The sequence below is a fragment of the Osmerus mordax genome, chromosome 5 (genome assembly GCF_038355195.1).
Source record: "Osmerus mordax isolate fOsmMor3 chromosome 5, fOsmMor3.pri, whole genome shotgun sequence".
NCBI lineage: Eukaryota > Metazoa > Chordata > Actinopteri > Osmeriformes > Osmeridae > Osmerus > Osmerus mordax.
Window position 1 is genome coordinate 9,494,668 of NC_090054.1, and position 21,571 is coordinate 9,516,238.

The following is a 21,571-nucleotide window of genomic DNA, read 5'->3' on the forward strand; positions in this document are numbered from 1 at the left end:
GATTTTTACCACTAACCTCTCTAAGGCTTGCTATTCTTTGAGTGTCAAGCATTTGTTGTAGTAATTATCATAACAAAGCCAGCCTCCACACAGCTTTCCTTGCAGCCTTTGCTGGCCTGACTTGTTTACATTTACGTTTTAGATTTATGCATTTAGCAGACGCTTTTACCCAAAGCGACTTCCAAGAGAGAGTTTTACAAAAGTGCATAGGTCACTGATCAAAACAACGAGATAGCCCCAAACATTGCGGATAGCCAAACATGATGCATACATTGTGAAAACCAAATAAGTCCCTAAGGGAAGAACAATAAGAGCATGTAGTTAGACAAGTTACAATTAAACAGCAAGAACCTCAAAAGTGCAAGAGTGTACCTGTGGAAAAAAGCAAGCAACAATAATATATTTCACAGCGAGTACAATAATTTTAAGTTGTTGTTGGCTTTTCATAACCCTTCAGGATTTACTGTTTGTGAATTCCCTGCATTGTTGTTTTGATTTCTTGCCAATGGTGGTGACATCAATGACATAACCCGGACCTAGGGCGGAAGCCCACAGTCAGGCCGAGATACTGTTGGGCCGAGGAACGGAGAGAAGGTATAAGTTGTTCTTCTCTACCCAATGAGTTTCACTAGCGTACTCCTGTCCACTAAAGTCAAACAAACAGTCTCACCGCCCACTTACGTGTTGTTTGATACTTTAGGTAATTGATACATGAGAGGCTCCATTGACTGGCCCCACTTGGCCTCTCCCTGCCTCCCCAGCACCCAGGCCCCTGTGGTAAGAGAGAGGGGACCCTGTTCTGCCCAGGCTTGGCCAGCCTCCTACAGGACTAGGCCAGAGTTGGTAGGGTCGCTGAGGAAACTATCTTCTTTCCTGGCCCTTCCTTGGGAATACTGGGTTACAGTGTGAGAAGTTTTCCAGGATGCTTTTGACAACATATCTCAGGGGTGTGTGGGGCTGGTGGGAATGCAGGAATGCCACCCCTCTGTGATTTTTGGACAACCCTCCAAAGAGCCACTTCAGAAGTTTACAACTATCATTCTCTATAACAGTTTAAGGTAAAAGTTATTACCCATTTATTACAGAGTCACATGATAGATTATAAAGTAATATTGTGCCAAAAACAAAGAAATTGCGCACAACATTGGATTGCTTGTTCATATTTCACCTACAACATGTAGAATAAGCATATCACTCATGTGCTTGTTATTTATACTTTAGCTCAAAAGCAGACTTAACATAATTGCCGCTGGAGGCTGCCCTGGAGGAAAGCGTGTCACCCAAGAAGGTAAACATACAGTGAGAACCAAGACCGCCGGTACCAGCCTACAATTTGTAAAAACAACAATTTATATTGTGAAATTACATAGCTGGCTTTGTCATGTTTCATGCAAACTTGGGTCAAAACATCAATGACAATGCAGTAGGTTGCTATAATAAATATCTTCATAGAAACTCTTTTTGTAGAAATTGTGTAATTCTGTCTGAGTTTTGTAAGTCCAAAACTTGTAGCCAACTGGTAGCAGGAGATCGTTTTGTGAGGTGTCTATAAGAGCAGTCAGGTTTGTGAACTTTTAATTAAGATTTGTAAATAAAGTTAAACAACATACAAGGTTGGTGTGCTACTTGTTGTTGCTACTTAGCTTTTTCTGTCCATAGTCACAGTTGCCTTTCTTGGTCCAACCTCACTAGCTGCATTATGTGCATGATTGTTTGCTGTTTCCTCTTAAGTGATGAAAGAGATGCACTTCCTCAGGAAACTAACATGAATAGGCCCTACTGCAGCTTTCAGAATTATTTTATCATCAGTATTGTTTGCTCTGAGATTGGGCAAATTTTGTCACCTTGCTGGCAATCTTGACAGGTTTTTCAATCTGTCTTGGTCTCCTCCTCCTGCTCTCTCCAGCCCCCTCTCCTATCCTTCCCTCCCATCCTCCTCTCCTTGTTGAAGTGCAAAGCTCTAAACCAGTCCAGGAAGTCACAGGGAGGTATTTCCTGCATGCTTTGGGTCACCTTGGAGCAGGGGTCGCTAGAAACAGTTGGAGGTCACTTGTCCATGTTTGTGAGTGTGTCTGTGTGTATGTGCATGATTGTGAGTATGTGCTACATCCTTCTCTGCCTCTGAAAAAGCTTCTGCCAGTGCGTTCCCTTAATGAACCTCATATGTGGCGGATGTTTGATGTCACTCTGCAGCAGAAGTTCTCAGGCTCTGCTTCTTTAGTTCAAAGCTGTGGTCATTTACACCTGAGTTGTAATATAGTTAGACTTGAACATGTCATTAGAATGGTAATGTAGTGACAGGTGATATAACACAGACCGAGAGAGAGCTAAATCCTTGCTCAGGTTGACCGATTCTGCATATGACAAAATAATCTCTGGTATTCAGCTATAGAGCTATGTATGGGTGGCAAGAACACAATTTGAAAGATTTTGTCAGATTTTCTCTGTACTGTTTATAATGACCGTGGTATGGTATTCACAGTTTTAGAGGCCTCCTAGCATGGGCAGAATATATCCTTACTACAACAAAACTTTTATGATTTTATTGACGTAAACGTTTGTGGGAGTTTGCAGGTGAGTCATGGCAAAGTAGATTCAATCTCCAACCTTCTCTGACTCACACCCAGACTCAAAGTGCAGCTAGAGATACCTTGCATACATCTGTGATTTCCAGCCTGTCTGTGCACGTGTGTGTTTGTCTGTGCGTATTTGTGTTTGTGTTTTTGTAAACCCACCTGCAACTCACTCGCCAGCTACTAACAAACCACATAACATTTGCATAGGACAGGAAGATGTGCATACATTACCATACAGAAGGACAATGACAAATTGTACATATGGAAGACACGATTTAAGTCTAAACAAAGGCTGAAAATGAGAGGCTCTTTTGCAGCGGTTCTATGTAAGTACTATTGTAGATACCCTCACCATCCTCAAGCACCAAATTAATCTGACTGAAGCCCTTGAGTTTTACACCAAAGCAGCTCTCATCAAGCCAGTCTGGGTATCTGCTCACTCTGTACACTAAGTGTGCTGCAGGCTTGAATTAGGAAACCATTGATTTCTGCTCTAAAGCACTCAAGCATGCATCTGTTTCTGTCTTTAACATCAATATATACTGACGAGATGGAACACAAACCAGGCTGGTTCTCCTTTGATCTAAGCTGCAGTGGGAGGGTGTTGAAATAATGAAGGCATAATAAGAGAACAGGCCAGGATTGGCACTGAAAGACATCCTCTCAAGTAGAGAGATGGAGAGAGCGTTCTCTGACTACTGTTGTGAGACTGGCAATATATGGCCTAAACTTTAACCCCTCATATTCCCTTCTCCTCCATGGCTGAGCAAATCAATTCAGAGCTTCTGTATCCAGTATCAGGTCTCCAACCAGAAGGGGTTACTGTAGTTACACATCCTAGATTCCAAAAAGCTGTTTATTTCTGTGTCCTGTGGTATGGGGGTCAGATGGCTGAGCGGTTAGGGAGTCGGGCTATTATTCAGAAGGTTACTGGTTTGATTCCCGGCTGCACAAAATGACCTTGTGTCCTTTGGCAAGGCACTTCACCCTACTTGCCTCAGGGGGAATGTCCCTGTACTTACTGTAAGTCGCTCTGGATAAGAGCGTCTGCAAAATGTAAATGTAATTCATGTAAATGTATGGAAATCTAGGCTAAGATATGTTGTTTCCACATGTTCCAAATGAATTCCGGTGGGCTTTTGTGATGATTGGAGTTTTGTGTTTTTTGGCCATGGAGGTATAGGGAAAATCTTCTAGGAGTAGAATATGTCCCAAATGTATGACCACTTGTAGTAGTAACAGATGTATTGGCATTTACATGGAAAATCAGACATTTGATTTTTGGATAACATTTGGTTGATTAGTAGCCTGACGTTGTCATACTCATAATTCTAGTCAGAATATGAGTCTGATACCTGTCCGTTGGGCTGTGAGTATGGGGCGTTTCAACGTAACCCGGAAAAAAGTGACTCTTCACTCAATTGGATAGACCTACAACCTACAATCAGAGCAACGTAGTATGTTGTTTGTTGAAAATGAATTGAACAGCTCTTGTTCGGACATAGTTTTTCCCCAACTGAGCGACCCCAGACCCAACTTCCCGACCAAATCTTTTTGTGGGCGGGCTAAGTTTGGCTGACACCCAGGCTAATTGATTAGCATTTCGGATTCAAAACATACTGTGTAATAAAAAAATTGAAATGTAACCTTAAGAGACACCTGAACCTAAATGTTTTGAATACAAGCATGCACAGACACGAATGTGTGAACACACACACACACAGTCAAACAGAAACACACAATCACACAGAGAAAATGAAATCTTGGCAAAAGAATTTCAGACAATTATAGTACCTTGCTTTACAATGCTACCTAATAATCAGTTCCACCAGTAGACTAAACATTTAGTGAAAATGCCTTTAGGTTTCTAAATATTGTTCTATTGTCTACCCCTAGACTGCTGAGAAGTGTATTTGTTAGTAGTCAACATTAACTGCTGACAATGGTATGACATTTTCATGCCAAAACAGAACAACAATTGATGACTTTATTAAATCATTAAATTATTTCTATTTATGCACAATAAAACATTTCTGGTTGTCTTTGAGGCCATGTTTAATGGGTAATTTATTTCTTACATGAGCAAAATGAAACTTTTGAAACTCCAAATCAAATATGAACTTCCCAGTGTTTGTATGCACAGATTCCTTCCAAGTCCAAACTGCACTAGACTGCACACCGCTTTCCTTCCATGGGGAAACATTGCCATAATTCACCCTGGGCTGAGTGGGTGATGTATTCTTTTCATGTACAGAGGAAGCGCAATATCCTGTTCCAGCACTGAGCTTAATACCACACTGAGTCAAGGTGGCCCCTTCTCAAGGACCTGAGTGCTCCTGGAACTAAAGCCACAGGGCTTTCTCAGGCTGTGATATATAAGGTGTCTGTTTGTCTCTGCCTCTTTGTCCGGTTGTTAGGACCTCAGTAAAAGCCCAGACTAATGGGGTGTATGTTTAAAAAACATGGGGGAATGGTTCTTATAATCTGCCTGCCGTTCCCCCTGCTTGACACTCAAACTTTTATCAAAGCCACAACATATTATCCTTTCTATGGCATTATCAGTAGAGGTGTTTGTGTCATATCACAGGATTCTTCTGTGGGGAGATAGTAACACAAGCTGTAGAGCCTGGCAAGTAAAAATGTGGGTCTTGTGTGAGTGATATATCCCTCAACAAAGCATACTTTCAATCTAGGCATCTTCAAATGTAACTTCTAACTTAAATGATAATTAAAAACAATTAAACAAAACTCAAAATGTGTTTTACAATGATAGCTTATATCATTTACTGTTCCCCCCTGCTGCTGTTTACTGAGCAGCCATGTTAGTTTTGCTGTGACTGAAGGACTTTTGAATACAAATCAGTCTAGTCAAACTAGTCCAATTCAAGATGTTTTGCAGGGTGATAAAAATACATTACCTAAAAATACAAGACCTAATATTTTGATGTTGAATGTCAATTACGGCAACGCTGCCAAATGTTAATGAGTAATTGTCAGTGATGTAGCATATTTTTATTTGTGTGCAAACATTTGAAATGTGCAAAGGAAAACAGCTGTTGAGGGTTTCACTGTACAGCCACTAAGAACAAGACATACTCTCCCACAACTGGGTGATCCTCCGCCTCCTCTCCGCCATCGTCACTGCTGGTTACCTTGGAAGCAAGGAGAAACTACAGACGTCGTTACCTCTACAGGCAACGCTGACTGACAGAGATAGTGTAGGAATGTGTATCAAATTTAAGTATTTAGAGATGTTTCGTTTTACTTAAACATTTAAGAAATTCATTGAGAACATTTCTCTCCATGGGGTGGCATGCCATTTGTCTTTTGGAGTCAGACAAAGCGGCATTTGTGGCGTAACAATGTCTCAGCAGCGGGTTGTCCAACTCTCCACTGCCTCGCTCGCGCTGGTCTTTGGCAAGGACGAGGAGAGCTCGAGGACCGGTGTAGGAGTATACAATGCCAACACTGCGAGCGGTCAGGAGATTTTTGCCGATTTCAAGGCACAAAATGTACGAAGTTTTTGGAATAAAAGACTAGTAAAAGCTATTGCCGAAGTTTACTTTCAAGGATGGATGGAAAATCTAGTACTTTTCGTCCAGGGGAACGCGAACAATTTGGAGGTATTGAGAGAGGCATGGATGCGCAGGGCGCTGAGGTCACCCAAAGGATTTGTCATCAAAGCAGTCGGTATGTGTCTAAACGTTCCGAATTTTCTCTCTCTCTCTCTCTCTCTCTCTCTCTCTCTCTCTCTCTCTCTCTCTCTCTCTCTCTCTCTCTCTCTCTCTCTCTCTCTCTCTCTCTCTCTCTCTCTCTCTCTCTCTCTCTCTCTCTCTCTCTCTCTCTCTCTCTCTCTCTCTCTCTCTCTCTCTCTCTCTCTCTCTCTCTCTCTCTCTCTCTCTCTCTCTCTCTCTCTTTCTGTAAATATAATTTCTGTGCTATATACTTTTGCCTTTGGAAAATAAACATAAAATGGTGTTTTCGCTATCAAGTCTTGACAAAATCCCTTGTGACTGTTAGACCTAATGATAGGAATATTGCAAATATTGCCATAATTATAGGAAGCACAGGTTATGCTCATGTTTGTCCTGAAGAATTATTGTTAATGAAAGTTTTAAATCCTTTACATTGCCACAGTGACCTATGTCCTGTATTATACCACAACACTGCAGTAGCAACACAGTCACACCCATAAAACTACATCCAGTAGGCTACCCTCCAAAAGGGGGTTAAAACAGCTAGTGCAATAGTTTGGTCCTGGATTTTAGCTTTAATTTATATATACAGTAAGTGCACCAGTCCCAAGATTTCTTAAGTGTGATACCCAATGAAAGTATTGCTGCCCAAAACAACAAACAACAACCAACGTTTTTATTCCAATGAGCTGCTGACTGTCAGTCAGTCATCCCCTACCGATGGATCACTTCATTAAGGAGGAACGTGAAGCAGTGGAATGTGGAGAGGAGGACCACACAGGGACATATGGAGGGGGAGGTGAAAACGGACAGTATGTTTCAGACCCTATAAGCTTCACCACAAGCTCAGCACAATTGCTCACATACAAGCAACATATGGGGTCGAGAGCAAGCCTGTCATTACGACAGGCATTATCAGCCCAAACAAGCAGAAGTACACAGTTTACAATCTCATAGAATGTGCTCACATGTCCACATGGTTTACTACTGTCTCTTTGTGAGTCGGTCAACAGTGAATCACCCCTACGCTGGTTGCCAACCAGCCCTGAGTCTCCTCTACTGCCCAGTCTCAAGATTAGTGTACCCACAATTCATGGGCGGAGAGGGACGAGAGGTTTATTGCAGACGGGTAGCAAGGCCTTGACATTGTCTTAATGTCAACATTGCTAGCTACCCTGTATTATGAATGACTGTTAAGGCACATTTGAACTGGCTAATATCCTTCTGTCCCATCTCTGACTAAAGGTTTGAAAACAGTCAGGGATTCTGATGGGTACATTTTAGTGTCAGTTAAGGTGTTTGGTTTGTGTGTAGTGGGTTTGATAACTGTGCAGAGAGAACTAGAAAGAGGGAAGGAATAGGAAGTGGCCTATCTGGTTGATTCTCCTCAATGTGTCCGGGTGTAGAGAGTTGAGCGAGGAGAGGATAAGGAGAGGGTTAGAGGGATTGGGAGGGGGTGATGGGTCTGGTGACTAGGTCAGGAGGTTGGGGTTTGAGGATGGGATGAGGAGAGCTAAGGATTTGGATAAACAGACCCTGTTGTTATCGTGGTGGGAATGCACCCTGCTGGTACAAGCACTAACCTCTCATACTCAAGTCACTTTGCGGTGAGGTTATCTGGTGAAGTTCTCTCTCCCTCAGTTTTTCTCTCACACACATACTTTTTCAGTTTTCTCGTTACTATCTGAGTAACTTTTTAATTAACTTTTGACTTTTGTGCATCAGTAAACAATTCCAGAAAGGATTTTTTAATAGTTTCCAGTGTTTGCAGTTATATTAGTTAGAATATCACAGAGGTCAACCCCGAGATTCATAGCTTCATCGCTTAGTGTAGGTCAACCTGGTGATGAACGTGTTTGTATTTTTTGCAAACCGGTCATCCAAACAACTTGTCGCACAATACTGCACATCCTTAGGTTCTGAGGACTATATCTCGATTTCATACAGTGCCTGGTTCTGGAGACATTCAAGCCACAGACAGACGGACAAAGAGATTCCTGTTTTTATAATTAGATATAAGGCTGTGTTCACAATGACAGCTACTTTTGCATTATTGAGTGGCTTCGCATTGTTACTGGTTGCAGACTAGAATCAGAATCAGAATGAGCTTTATTTAAATCAGAATCAGAATTTGGTTTATTCACCATGTATATGTTATACAAACATGGAATTTACTGTGGCAGGGAGGTGCAAACACAGTAAATTCCGTGTTTGTATAACATACATGGCGAATAAACCAAATTCTTATTCTGATTCTGATTTGCCATGTAAGTTCACACAAACAAGGAATTTACTGTGGCAGAAAGGTACATACGATAAACATATACGAATCTTAAATAGTCTAAATAATTCTAAACAATACTATACAATGTAAAATATAAAATAAGATATAAAATAAGATATGACTGGTGATTTTGTGGAATGTGAAATAAAGTGATAGATCGACTTTTTAAATAAATGTGTTAGTGACAGTGGAAGTGAGTTATGGTGTGAGGTTCTGGTCCTGATGGACCGCAGCCTCCTCCCGAAGGGGAGTGGCTGGAACAGTGTGTCCAGGGTGGGAAGGGTCGGCTACAATGTTTCTTGCTTGCCTCAGGGACCTAGAGGTGTGACTATGCATGGATCTAAGGAGTGAAACTTATGTCGCCCTGTGATGTAATGAAGTGTCCTGTTTTTCTCAGTACTGTCATTTATGGCAATTATTGTTGTTTGTGGTATCACTGTCAGGGCAAATGTGGTGAACTTCAAAGTGTATAGATATATGAAGATCTCTTTTCGCTCTCACTCACTCACTCACTCAATCACTGTCTTTCTGCCTGTAGTAATGTTGTAAGAATGTTCAGTTTAGCAAATGGCAAAACATTGTTTTTTGTTACAGACAAAAATATAAGTAGTCTAGCTGTGTGACTACTAAACTGTAATGTCTTGTAGGTAAATGCTACATCACAGAATCCGCTACTGAGCTGTGCACTGTGAAGTGTGCAGAATCTTTTTTTAGATGCCACAGAAGGTAGTGATGCGTTTCTGAAATGGTCCATTTAAACCAAGGATCTTTCCTGACTTTAAGCTCCCTGTAAACCCCTTTTTCATCCTGTCATTGGGATGAAAGTGTTTCGGTGTCTCCTTTCATGAGATGATTTTGTCTGGGTCTCAGGTCTCCAACTAATGGTCGTAACTCTCCCAGATGTCCGCTTATTAGTCGTGTCGCCCTCATGCTGGGTCTTACAGGGGTTAAACGGCCCACCCTGCCCTGATCAAGCATCAAAGGTCAAAGGTGACTTTCCTTTCAACTAACTAGGCCCCTCAGGGTCATGGGACTTAATAGGGGTTGTTGGTGAGACCCACATAAACTTTGCATCCCCAGGTGCTCCTCATAGGAAGCTAGTCCTGTGTGTGTGGATATTTTTGTGTGTGTGTATTATTGAAAGGGCCTACAAGAGGACTATTTCAATCTGTTATTCCAGCTCAAATGCTTCTAATGACCTTACAGGACCAATACCATTATTAGAATGGTCTGTAATCTACAGAGAACACAAGAAGGTTTTGCAAAGCAACCAAATATCTTCTCCCAAACTTATCCAGTAGCCTGTATGAATGGACAGGACATTTTGGCAGTTTATCTGCAGGACAACTACACATGCTACCTGACTATTTAAACCCTGGTATGATTGTGTTGGGTGGGGTACTTTTGTCAGTCCCCATTCCCCTGTCAATCATTGGCCAACATGGAGGATGATTAACTGAACTGTCCAGTACATGTGGCTTTGGGCCAATGCTGCATGTCTGTCTGTTTTCCTTGTGGTGCCTTGACTGCAGTTTCCTGAAGGCTATGTGCTGATTCCAGATAATGTATTATTAGGTCTCAATAGGAAACAGAGCTTGCTCCCACCATTATCAAACAAGATTCCTTCCTTGTCTGTGCGTGCGTGTGTCTTTGGATCTGGGTGTGTGTGTTGCACATGCTGCACATCATTTGTTAGCTACATCCTCTAACCATTTAGCCCGGAAGCTCCCCCTTGGTGAGAATCACACAGACACAGCCCATTTATTGACCCGAGTATTGAGTTCACCCATAGGGCTGGATCACTGCCAACAATACCAAACAAGGACGTTACTTAACTTTAGCCTATGGACCCCATCAGCCGTATGGGAGCCCCTTTATTGGATTCAGCTTGAAAGTGAGTCAGGGAATAGGGAGGACAGGTATGATATTATGATCCTATTATAATTATATTACACTCACTCTGGTATCACTTTGCTTCCTTGAGGGGAAGTATTATTTTTCTTATTTAAGTTTTATAACAGCAGATCTGTGATGATGAAGCTTACATTATAAGAAGATAAGAGTTTTCTTATCACAGAGCACAGTTATTAAGATACAGGGCAGTTATCGGTCAGCCTTGTAGGTTGGGGTTCACATGGCGGACAGGCAGGGGAGGTCTTCTCCAAATTGTGGGATAACAAAGCTGTTTTTTTCTTACATAGCGCAGAGTGGGTCGAAAGTGGAGGAAATGGACTTCATATGGGCTCAATGACCACCATGACTCTTGATTAGGAGGTGTGGTAGTCTTGTAAACCATTGCCTAGTCTCTCAGGATGGTCTGTGAGTGCATACAATGGTGAGGTTTCTTGGGTGGAGCGCACTGGAAACACCTGGAACTTCTAAACATGGCAGAGAATAGAAGCTTGTGAAACTGCTGACCTGGATTCTTTTGAGCTTGGTGGTCACTTTTTGGTTTGTGCTAGGGTAAAATCGCAGAATAGCAGAATTTCTGACCTTAGTAGGGCTGGGACTAACTCCTATCCCAAGTCTTGTCTTAAACCTATAGAAACAAACATGGCTATGTCTTAACTTATGACAGGCGTTCCATCATTGAAGAGGATGACGGGGGCCACGTTAAGGGACTTGAGCCCTAAGTCAAAAACAATCTTTAGACTATTGAGAGCTGTGTCCATTTTTCTACTTTCTGACAAGAACACCAGACATATAAGGGATGGGGGTGATGTGTTCTGAACTTTCTCATGCTTTATGGTTGAAGACAAAGACACTGCTGAGGAGGTTCTGCTAACACTGGACCAGCAGGCCCGTTTTGTGTTTCTTACGTTAAAGTTCACTGCCAGTCCTAAACAGTTGTTCACAGGCATGATTTAGGCTTGTCCTGGTTGTCGTACCAAACAAACTAAGATGAGTAATAGCAATAGCACGTTTTTGTAGATTTTTTGGTACCACACCTAACACCGCCCAGGTATTATACTGTATTACCATGGGATGTTAAAATACAGGGTTCTCCTCTCCTACATTGTTATCAGTCTTGCCCTCTGTTCTTTCCGTCTATGTTTATAGGAACAACAGTGCTACAAACGTGGTTTTATGTGTTAATATCCTCAAGACTGAAATGTGAAATCCCTATTTTGAATTTGAACCATGACCTAAAAGCCTGGTTGTGTTGAGTCCCACACCCTACTGAATGAAAGTCAGACAGCAATGTGTCTTCACAATGTGTGTTGCCATAGGGATGAAACGCACAACAAAGCCTGTCTCTGTTTAGTCCACCGGATTTGAAAGGCATCAACTCAAATGTTCCCGTAATAGCCAAGAGCAATTTATTTAGACTATTTCTGTTTAGGACTCTTAAACGTTCCATAAAGACACATTCAATGACTGTATTTTGTATGATTATTAGCCCAGAGTCTCCATTGCCCAAGAGTGGCAATGGAGACAGCCCTCCCAAACGGCTTTGTCAGAGATGAGCAGGTTTATCCATGTATCACCTGTCTTAGAAAGTCATCATGAAACACGAATGCGCAGATTGTTTCAGTTTTATCACATGGTAAGGAGGATATAATTAGGGTGGAATCACTCACCTGTGCTGTTTTGACAGTCTTACGTGGTGGGAACAAGCATTCTATTGTTACATGTAATTGGTTGGGTGTAATGTAACTCAATTATAGAATTGCATGGCAGACGACACTGTTAGGTGGAGCACTAGGTAATCGATAGAATATACTTCCCGCTCTTAGTAGAAATATTGTGAACAAACTAATCTCTCGCTTATCACCTAAAATAATTTTTGATAAAAACCCAACACAACCTGTGCAGGGAGGGAAAAACTTTGGATGAAAACATCTGTTATGCTAGCAGCCTATGTAAGGTCAAGGGAATCTTTTCACTGGGTTTTATGGGCCTATTTTACTGCTACTTAGTCCACATCTGTGTGCACCATAGAATACTGGGAGGCTTAGCTTGTAAAGGCCTATAAGTGAACACACACAGATATACACACACACACACACACTGTAGGGTGTGGCAAGGAGCCCAGCTACGACACTAGGACAAAGGGAACTGAGTGCTAGGCGGGTGTGGTAACATTAATCAGTGCTGAAATCTTTCCCGTTCCCAACAGCGCATTTGAATGTGTGACTTTGTTTCTCTTTCAAAAATCTGGCAGTTTGTAGTCTACTCCACTGGTTCTTTCAGGCATGTTTGTGATAAGGTCACTGAGGTTTTATTGTTTGTTTGTTTGAGCCAACTTCAAGTTTGCTCAAAGAAGTACAGTCTATCCCTAATGAGATGGGTAGCAGATTAACCTGTTTGCTTATTGGAACACAAAGGATTAGAGAGGCAAGATAAGGAGAGGTCTATTTTACAGACAACTGGGTCTGTGTGTGTGCTTGTATGTATGTGGTATGTGTTTGTGAGTTAGTAATAATGGGTTTAATTTTAAACTCGATCTTGAAAAGGGAGTCAGATGGCTGAGCGGTTAGGGAATCGGGCTAGTAATCTGAAGGTTGCCAGTTTGATTCCCGGCCGTGCAAAATGACGTTGTGTCCTTGGGAAAGGCACTTCAGCCTACTTGCCTCGGGGGTATGTCCCTGTACTTACTGTAAGTTGCTCTGGATAAGAGCGTCTGCTAAATGACTAAATGTAATGTAAATGGTTTGGACTTGGACAGATGACATGTTCTTAATGCTATCTCAGGAAGTTCAGAGTCCTTTTGGCAGTTTACAGTATGCTACATACTATAAACTCCATAATGCGAGTGTGTTACACACAGTATATATTAGGTTGATATTTCTCTCTACTTCTCTCTCTCTCTTGTGTGAGACGGTCTGTGTGTGTGTGTGTTTGTTTGTGTGTATTTGTTTGTGTGTGTGTTGGGGGGTGGTGGGTGGTTGGAAGGACATTGTTGCGATCAGATCTCAGAAGTTTTATAGATACTGCAGTTGTAGCGCCAGTAGCGGTAGCAGCCTATATGTCAGAAAGACAGAGAGGCCAGTCAGTAATGTAATCTTATTTCTTAATGGGAGTCATGCGGCCCTCAGGGGCCCGCTCCCCTCAGTGTGAATACATGTGGTATTTCTCAGTCAGGGTCAGGAGCCAGGCAGACCAGTGTGAGGAGATAGGACAGCATTTGTCTGTCCATCTGTAGCTCCGAAACGTCCTCTCTACCAAGTATTTGTCTAAGGTATTTGAACAGATGTAGAGATCTTTGTAAATAAGTGAATACAGTAAATGAATGTAGAAAGCTGTTCATTCATGTTGATGGTTTCACCTTACCAAAAATCCAACTCTTCTGTTATTACAGTGGGGTCCTCTGGCTACTCTCTCCTGGGCACTTCTCACTTTTGTGTCGCTTCCCTCCTTGTGGCACAGGTTTGCGTTGCCATGGTGTCCAGAGGGGTATTCATGTTGTGTGTGACAATGGGTTTAATGTCCGTGGCCTGGTCTTATATTACATGAGCACAGAGTTACGTTACCACCCCCCCACCCCTCCCCCAGAGAAAACAGTTTCACAAGAGAGACAGTCACACCTTCTAATGTTAGAGAGCTAATCCCCTTGCAGGATTAGTGTAACAAGTATTTTCCCCACTCTGTTCAGTAAAAAACTACTTAAATCATTAAAAACCTATCTCTCAGATCTCTTGGTGTCCATCGTCTTTTTGCCTGTCTGCTCTGTCTGATGGTGGAAGGTTTTGCCAGCCATTGTAGTATAAATGTAAATATATGTTAATGAATATGGGTGTCAGGCTCTGTATCCCCTTCTTTTTACCCCTCATGAAAAAACTAGCAGGATATCCTTCTCAGAACCAGGACAATAAGCCTAATACAGCGCCCTGGTAATGGACACACCACATGGGTTACCATCTAAACAACATGGGTAGTGTTTTCCTACCCTGTTCTCTAATGAAGGGCAACATTGCTCTTGTTTATCCTCTATAATCAGTGCACTAACTCCCTTGTAAAAATATTGTGTAAATAATCTTTTTTCACGTCAACCCACTGACCATGTCTTCCAATGATCTTGTTAACCCCAGACAGGAGCTGTTTCCATGGGGACAGCCTTGCAGGTGTTCCCATTGGACGTGCACACAATAGAGAGAGCAAGACTCAGTGAGGCTGTTATTGAGACATCAGCTTTTAAGGCAGCCTCGGGTAGGTTTGGGCACATCTGGTCCCCGATTCCTCCCCATGTCAAAGAACAGAGCCCCTATCTGGGGCCTTTGAATAGCCTAACTTTTCATCTTTAACTATAGTAAATGGTAAATGGACTGCATTTATAAAGCTCATTTAATGGACCCTCACGGTACACCCAAAGCGCTTTACAGTTGCCTCTCATTCGCCTATTCACACACAAACACACAAACACACGGCGATGGAGCTGGCATTCAAGGTGCTAGCCTGCTGAGCCACAGCTGCCGCTTGCTGACGATGGGTGTTATGTGTTTGATTTAGGCAGTCAAACTTTACATTTAAATAGTGTCTTGTCATATCCTCTTTCCCGCTTGACATGTCAACACTCACAGACCTTACGCACATATGTCTAAGGAATGGAATAATATCCCTAATCAGAGAGCTGCCGCAGAGGGCAGACATATATACATTTGGGACTTGCTGTTACACCCACATGTACACATACACATACATGTACACATACACGCACAAAGGGAGTCAGATGGCTCGGCGGTTAGGGAATCGGGCTGTTAATCAGAAGGTTGCTGGTTTGATTCCCGGCCGTGACAAATGATGTTGTGTCCTTGGGCAAGGCACTTCACCCTACTTACCTCGGGGGGAATGTCCCTGTACTTACTGTAAGTCGCTCTGGATAAGAGCGTCTGCTAAAATGTAAAAATATCACAAAAACAGTATAAGTGATAAGCCTAATTTTAGTCTGATACACTTCACCAACCATTAATGTTTACTTTCATCCCCCGATTACCAGCACAGCTCCTTCATTTAGCACTGAGTCGCTGATTAACGAAAACCTGTTTTCCTTGGTCTTAAAGGAGGTCATGGTCATTGGCCTATGTCTGCGTCTGTTATCGGTCACAGTTCAGCTTTCTCAGAGGGCAGCTTGTCTCACCCTGGTTCCTTGGTAATCATTCAGCTGCTCACAGAGCAAAAGTTGGCCTCCTTAATATTTACATTAAGTCATTTAGAAGACACTTTTATCCAAAGCGACTTACAAGAGAGAGCTTTACAAAAACTGCATAGGTCAATGCTCATAAACAAAGCGATAGCCCCAAAAACATTGCGGTTGGCCAAAACATGAAGCATACATTGTGAAAAGCAAATAAGTACCAATGGGTGGATCCAGAAGAGAATGTTAAACAAATTTCAATTAAACAACATGATCCTCGAAAGTGCTAGAGTATAGCTGGAGGAAAGCAAGGAACAATAATATAATTCACAGCGAGTACAAGCAGTTAAATCAGTTACAACTAACCAACAAGTGCAGCGAGTCCCTCAATAAGTGTAATTCTGTTTCCTGGAGGAAATAAACTAACATCTGATCCAACAAATCGTTCTTAAGTACCGTTGTACTCCCGGAACAAGTGCGTCTTTATCAATACAACAATATAACACAACATAAGTATATATATTTTTTTTTACTTTACCCACGCTTGTTTGAGGCGTAATGTCCCTACCAGAGTACAACACGGTACAAATCGCTGCAAACACCATTTTTTGTAAGCGACGTGAGGACATTATCTGTGGATTGTAACTGTGTCAGTCTTACCATGTTGCCTTGCTTTTGCATTGACAAGTCCCAGACTGGCAGGTTCATGTTGAAGCAGAACTGTACCATGGCTTTGACCCCAGCTACATCTAGCGCCAGTTCAAGGGCCAATGCCTTTTCCAGTAGTAAACTACCCCATAAAAAACTGTTTGCCTGAAGGAATAAAATCACTTAATCTGATGTGTTTCATTAACTGTGTAATGTGAGGGAAATCTGTCACAGTTTCTAATCATTGGTTGTACAGAGAAAACACGTTCAAATGCCTGCTGGTGTTTTGAATGGAGCTTGATTTAGTACTTCAAAGCCAATTGGTGTGTCTGTGAGGTGGCCTCTAGACTTTGTAAATGTGTAATTGGACAGCAGTCAGTCTTTTGGTCGGCTGGGTTCTGATGTGCGTGTGGGTGAATATTTTCAGGGTGTAGAAGGACACTGTTCTTACAAGGACACAGCAGTATTTATCTATAGACCTCTCTTTCTGACTGTATATCGCTCTCACTTCCTCTCTTACTGATTTTATACATCATATGGTGCCAGTCACATTAGTTCAATGGCGATTCAAAGAAACAATGTGTAAGTGTGAAATGTGATACCCCAGCAGGCAACTTTTCAGCTGCTACTTTCAAGTGGAGTAATGGAATTCTGTGGTCTGACTATACTACCGCTATACAAATATACGTATTGAGATGGAGGTTGGGACTGTTTCACATACCTCAAAGGACCACCCCAGTGTTATGATTTCTGAGGTGGAAGTTGACTGTAAACTTAACCTGAAAATGTATTCTGGCAAATGAATATGCGTGGGAGTGTCTGCTCTTACCCAGGTGCTTGCACATACAGATGTGAAGGTGGATGTGTCTAACTTGATTCGTCTGTGTGTGTTGCAGGTGACCTGTCACCAGTGCAGATGCTGCCTGTCCCCCAGTCCCAGTTCATCCCCCTAGCCGAGGTGCTGTGCTCTGTCATCTCAGACATGAACTCCTCCCATGTCACTGTCAACCAGGAAGCTCTCATCAACCACATGAGCAAGGCTCACCCAGGTATTTATTTAATTATTTTGTATGTTCACGTAACTCTCTGGACAATGTTGCTTCTGCAGCCCCCCCCCCCAATCATGAATCAATAAAGCGCTATTTTCTTAACATTCTTAAAAATATATTCTATAGGACATACATTCCTTATGAGGATTGCGCCGGATTCATCCTTCTCCTCATCACCTCTTCTTTCTTTATCCTATTTAGGAATGACAATTCCAACCCAGGACATCCTGTACAATGCTTTGGGGACTTTAATTAAGGAGCGCAAGATCTACCACACAGGAGAAGGCTACTTCATTGTCACACCCCAGACCTACTTTATCACCAACAGCCTGGTCAGAGAGAAGAGCTGGTGGACCTCCGGCCCTGGAGACAACGAGATGCCGTCTCCCCCGCCCATCACATACCTCCTCAGCAACGAGGCTTGCATGGACGCCAACGCACAGCCCCCCCTGGTGGCTCACTGCAAGTCCTGCAGCTGCTTTGCTCCACAGCAGCCCTCTTCCAGCGTGGCCACACCCGCGGCCACTGCCACCCCTCCCTCCGTCCCCGACCAACATTCGGTCTCCATCTCCATCAGCGAGTGCACCGGCAAGAGCCTGAAGTGGACGCGACCCTCCGACCACAAACCGTCCGTCCAGAACCAGTCCACCTCCACAGCAGCGGACTACCAGGCCAGTGAGGTCAGTAAGACCACGGGCACCACCGCCACTGCCAGCCGCAAGGACAAGGACTACAAAGACAAGCCTGGCCGCAAGTTTGGCCTCAGCCTCTTCAGGAGGAATGGAGGGAAAAAAGACAAACCAAAGAAGGAGTATGCCTCGTTCTCGGGCCAGTTCCCACCGGAGGAATGGCCGGTGAGGGACGAGGATGACCTGAACAACCTGCCGAGGGACCTAGAGCATGCCATCATTCGGCGTATCAACCCTGAGCTCACCGTGGACAACCTGACACGCCACACAGTCCTGATGAAGAAGCTGGAGGAGAGGGGGGAGAGGTGCACAGCTGACAGGGAGCGGCCAGCCGACAAGGGGGTGGACAGGGGAGATAAAGGGGTAGACAAGGGCATGTCTACTGAGATCCTGAATTCCTCCAAGGCCAAGCACCACCACTCCTCCAGAACGGGTTTAGGAGCAGGGAGGAGGTCTGCCCCCAAGACCTGTCGCAGCAAGAGGAGAGCCCACTCCTCCAGGGAGAAGCAGAGGGAGAGAGACCGAGAGAGAGACAAGGGGAAGAGGAAGGCGCCTCAGTGTGTGGATGAGGACCCAGGGACAGAAGACCCGATTCCTTCTCATCTCAGACCGGAGGTCCCTGTCGATGAACCAGACCACCTCGAGGACCCTGGGGAGGGGAAATGCCTCTATAAGAAACGCATAGACAACCCCTTTCAGAGTGCACCAGGGTTGGACTCAGTTACTACCATTACCACCCACAACCCCTGCAATAGAGACCAGAAAAGAAGAGAGCCCAAGGAGGGGAAGACAGGAGCAGGGAGGAGAGAGCGAGCAGGACACCGCTCCAAATCCTGGGACCCTCACAGAGCAAGAATTACCGCCACCGAAGCAGAGCACCCTGGGAAGTCCCACACGTCCGAGGACAGGTCTTATGAGTGTCTCCCCGACCACGGTTTCACCGCAGACCCCCTCCTCCGCACCAGCCCCAAGCCCGGCAGAGAGCTTCCAGCAGACTACGGTTCAGCCTACCCCCAGAGCAGCACGCTGAGGATAGAGGACAAGGTCAAGCACCAGAGGGAGGGCAAGAGCAGGGGCAGGGAGAGCAGGGAGAGCTGGGAGAGGGGGGAGGGAAAGCACAAAATCCTGCAGGAAGGAGAGTGTAGAGGTGGGAACAACCAAAGGCATCCAATCAGCCAAGCTAAAGGGGATGACCACCCCAACACTCCCCAGCCAAATACAGATACTAATCCCATCCTCCCAGCCCCTCCCTATGATCTAGTCTCCACCCACCCCTACGACCCAGCCTGGGCTAAGCCCTCTGTCCAGCACAGACTGTCTCAAAGACATGCAGCCTTACAGGAAGATGCCAACCACAGGCTGTCATCGTATCAGAAGCCCCGCACTACAGCGGGTAACCAGCAGGGGGCATATAACAACAACAGATGTCCTAAAAGCGCAAGTCTGGAAGAGAAACAAATAGCAGAAAGTCATGTCTTCATGGGACAGAGGGATGGCGACCACCACAGACCATACCAGAGAGGGGAGGAGGAGGAAGAAGATGCCTGTAGCTCCCTCTATTTGAGTGAGGAGGGAGGGATGAACAGCAGAGAGGTCTTTAAGACAGGGATAGTCGACCCGCAGTCTGTCTACCAAGACAATGATCCCGATCCACAACCCCAAGAGCTCCCCGGTCACTATCAACACTCCCGCCACCACCTTGACTCCTACTCCCCCTACAACCACCCCCACTCCCTACGAAGAAACTGGGACAGCACTTCTACAGAGGATAGCCACTCATCCATCCAGCAGAACACCCCTCGAACCTCTGTCAGACCAGAGGAGAACAGCTGGAGTGGGGGGCCTATCCACCACCACCAGAAAACCCAATCTCCAGATGCCAAAAGTAATCCGAGCCCCAGACAAGCAGCGCCCCTACTGGGGGAGAGAATGCACGATGCCAGCCTCAGCTCGGATCACCTGGATCATACCGAGGCTGCAGACAGCAGCATCTTTGACTACTGCCAGACCAGTGAAGTGGACTCAGACGCAGAGACCCTGCACAAATCAGCTGATGAGGGCGACGGGGAGTCCGTTCACTGGGGTTGTGAGGCCGAGGAGCAGGAAGAGAGTTTTGATACCCTGCGTGAGCGAGGAATTCCTCAGAGCCCCGGTGCAAGTCTGAGCACGGTGGGCGGAGCACAGGGAGGAGAGATGGGGGAGACGGAGGTGGGAGGAGAGAGCCAGAGCATCACGGGCGACAGCGGGATTGACTCCCCGCGGTGAGTGGTTCTACCTTGGTTCAGACTGTCAGTTCAAGTGAAAACATCGGGTGAAAATCTCCTCTGGGAGGTCCTAGTAGTGCAGACACTTGGCTCTGAGCCAGTGTTTATTAGTGCTCACGCCTTTCCAGTCTCCAGCTGTGGGCTTAACCCACTGGGCTGCAGATAAAGATTGCACCCTGGAGGAATTCAGACTGAGCCACAGTGAAAATAAGCACCAACTGGGTTTAGTTGACCCCATAGATTGCTCTCGTTGACCTTACCTCCAAAGTGTGTGCTATGGCTTCTCTCTTCTTTTCACTTTAACTGGAAGTAAAGCTGAACAAACAGCTTCCTTTTTCCAAAGACACTAGCTGGTATTTAGACAGAAGAGAATGATTATGGTGATTATTATGTAATTACTGCGGTATCTTTGCCTTCTTGTTTTAAAGAAAGACAGTTCTGTTTCCCTCTTCTGTTGGCACCAGCTGTTCTTTTCCTTGGATGGAGTGTTGATGTGAATGTCTTATCCGTTGTTATTTCAGTTAACATTAATGAAGCTACCTATTTAAACCTTGCTCTTTTGGGGTTTTTCCCTTTAGGACTCGAGTCAGCCTCTCATCTAACAACACTGTGATCCTGGAGGGGCTGAAAAGGAGGGGGTTTCTACAGAACTTGGAGAAACTGCATTCCAAGAGCACTGCCATGAGACCACAGAGTTCCCTGCTTCAGCTCACTCCTGTCATGAACGTATGAGGCCAGTGAGCCTCTGAGTAAGAGCCCATTGGGCCCCTGGTGGAGCTCTGTGTGAGAGCCCATTGGGGCCCTGGTGGAGCTCTGTGTGAGAGCCCATTGGGGCCCTGGTGAAGCGCTGTGTGAGAGCCTTCTAATGCAGCTCTGTAGCTGGCTCCTGTCATACCTGTGACACCTGGGTCATGTAGCTCAAAAGTGCAGGGTTGTAGCTCTATGGTGCTCACTTCAATAGTGTACAGATGTATATCTCTGTTTCTGTAAATACAAAATGCAAATATAAAACCCCTGAGCTGCATCTGTTTAACATTAGGTTGATGGTTCTTGTTTTATGCATGGTTTACTAGTAGCTGGTGTTACTACATACGTTTTGTACAGTGATTAAAGCTATAAATGTTTTTGTTCCACAAAGCTTGAAATGACAATGACAAATTTGGTATCCTTCCTTTTCTTGTCTTTTCCATTGTAGCCATTAGGCACTAATAAAGATTTATGTACCTCAAAGTATCACTGCATTGATATATTACTTTACAAACTCTACAAGTTCCATATAATAAGCATAACA

The 21,571-nt window shown here is 44.3% G+C and overlaps 1 protein-coding gene across 1 annotated transcript; it reads left to right on the plus strand.

The window, feature by feature from the left end:
- The first annotated feature begins 5,938 nt into the window (after positions 1–5,938).
- Positions 5,939–21,495, plus strand: stox1 (storkhead box 1). Its single transcript, XM_067236674.1, has 4 exons — positions 5,939–6,266; positions 17,175–17,327; positions 17,529–20,277; positions 20,859–21,495. Exons 1-4 carry the CDS (start codon positions 5,939–5,941, stop codon positions 21,010–21,012), a joined length of 3,384 nt encoding a protein of 1,127 aa, XP_067092775.1. The 3' UTR covers positions 21,013–21,495.
- Positions 21,496–21,571: the final 76 nt, after the last annotated feature.

Bases quoted from the DNA above. Each gene is read 5' to 3' on its own strand.
- stox1 (XM_067236674.1), top strand. From the start codon at position 5,939: ATGTCTCAGCAGCGGGTTGTCCAACTCTCCACTGCCTCGCTCGCGCTG. The intron at 6,267-17,174 runs GTATGTGTCTAA...TGTGTGTTGCAG, and splicing joins ATTTGTCATCAAAGCAGTCG to GTGACCTGTCACCAGTGCAG. The intron at 17,328-17,528 runs GTATTTATTTAA...TATCCTATTTAG, and splicing joins CATGAGCAAGGCTCACCCAG to GAATGACAATTCCAACCCAG.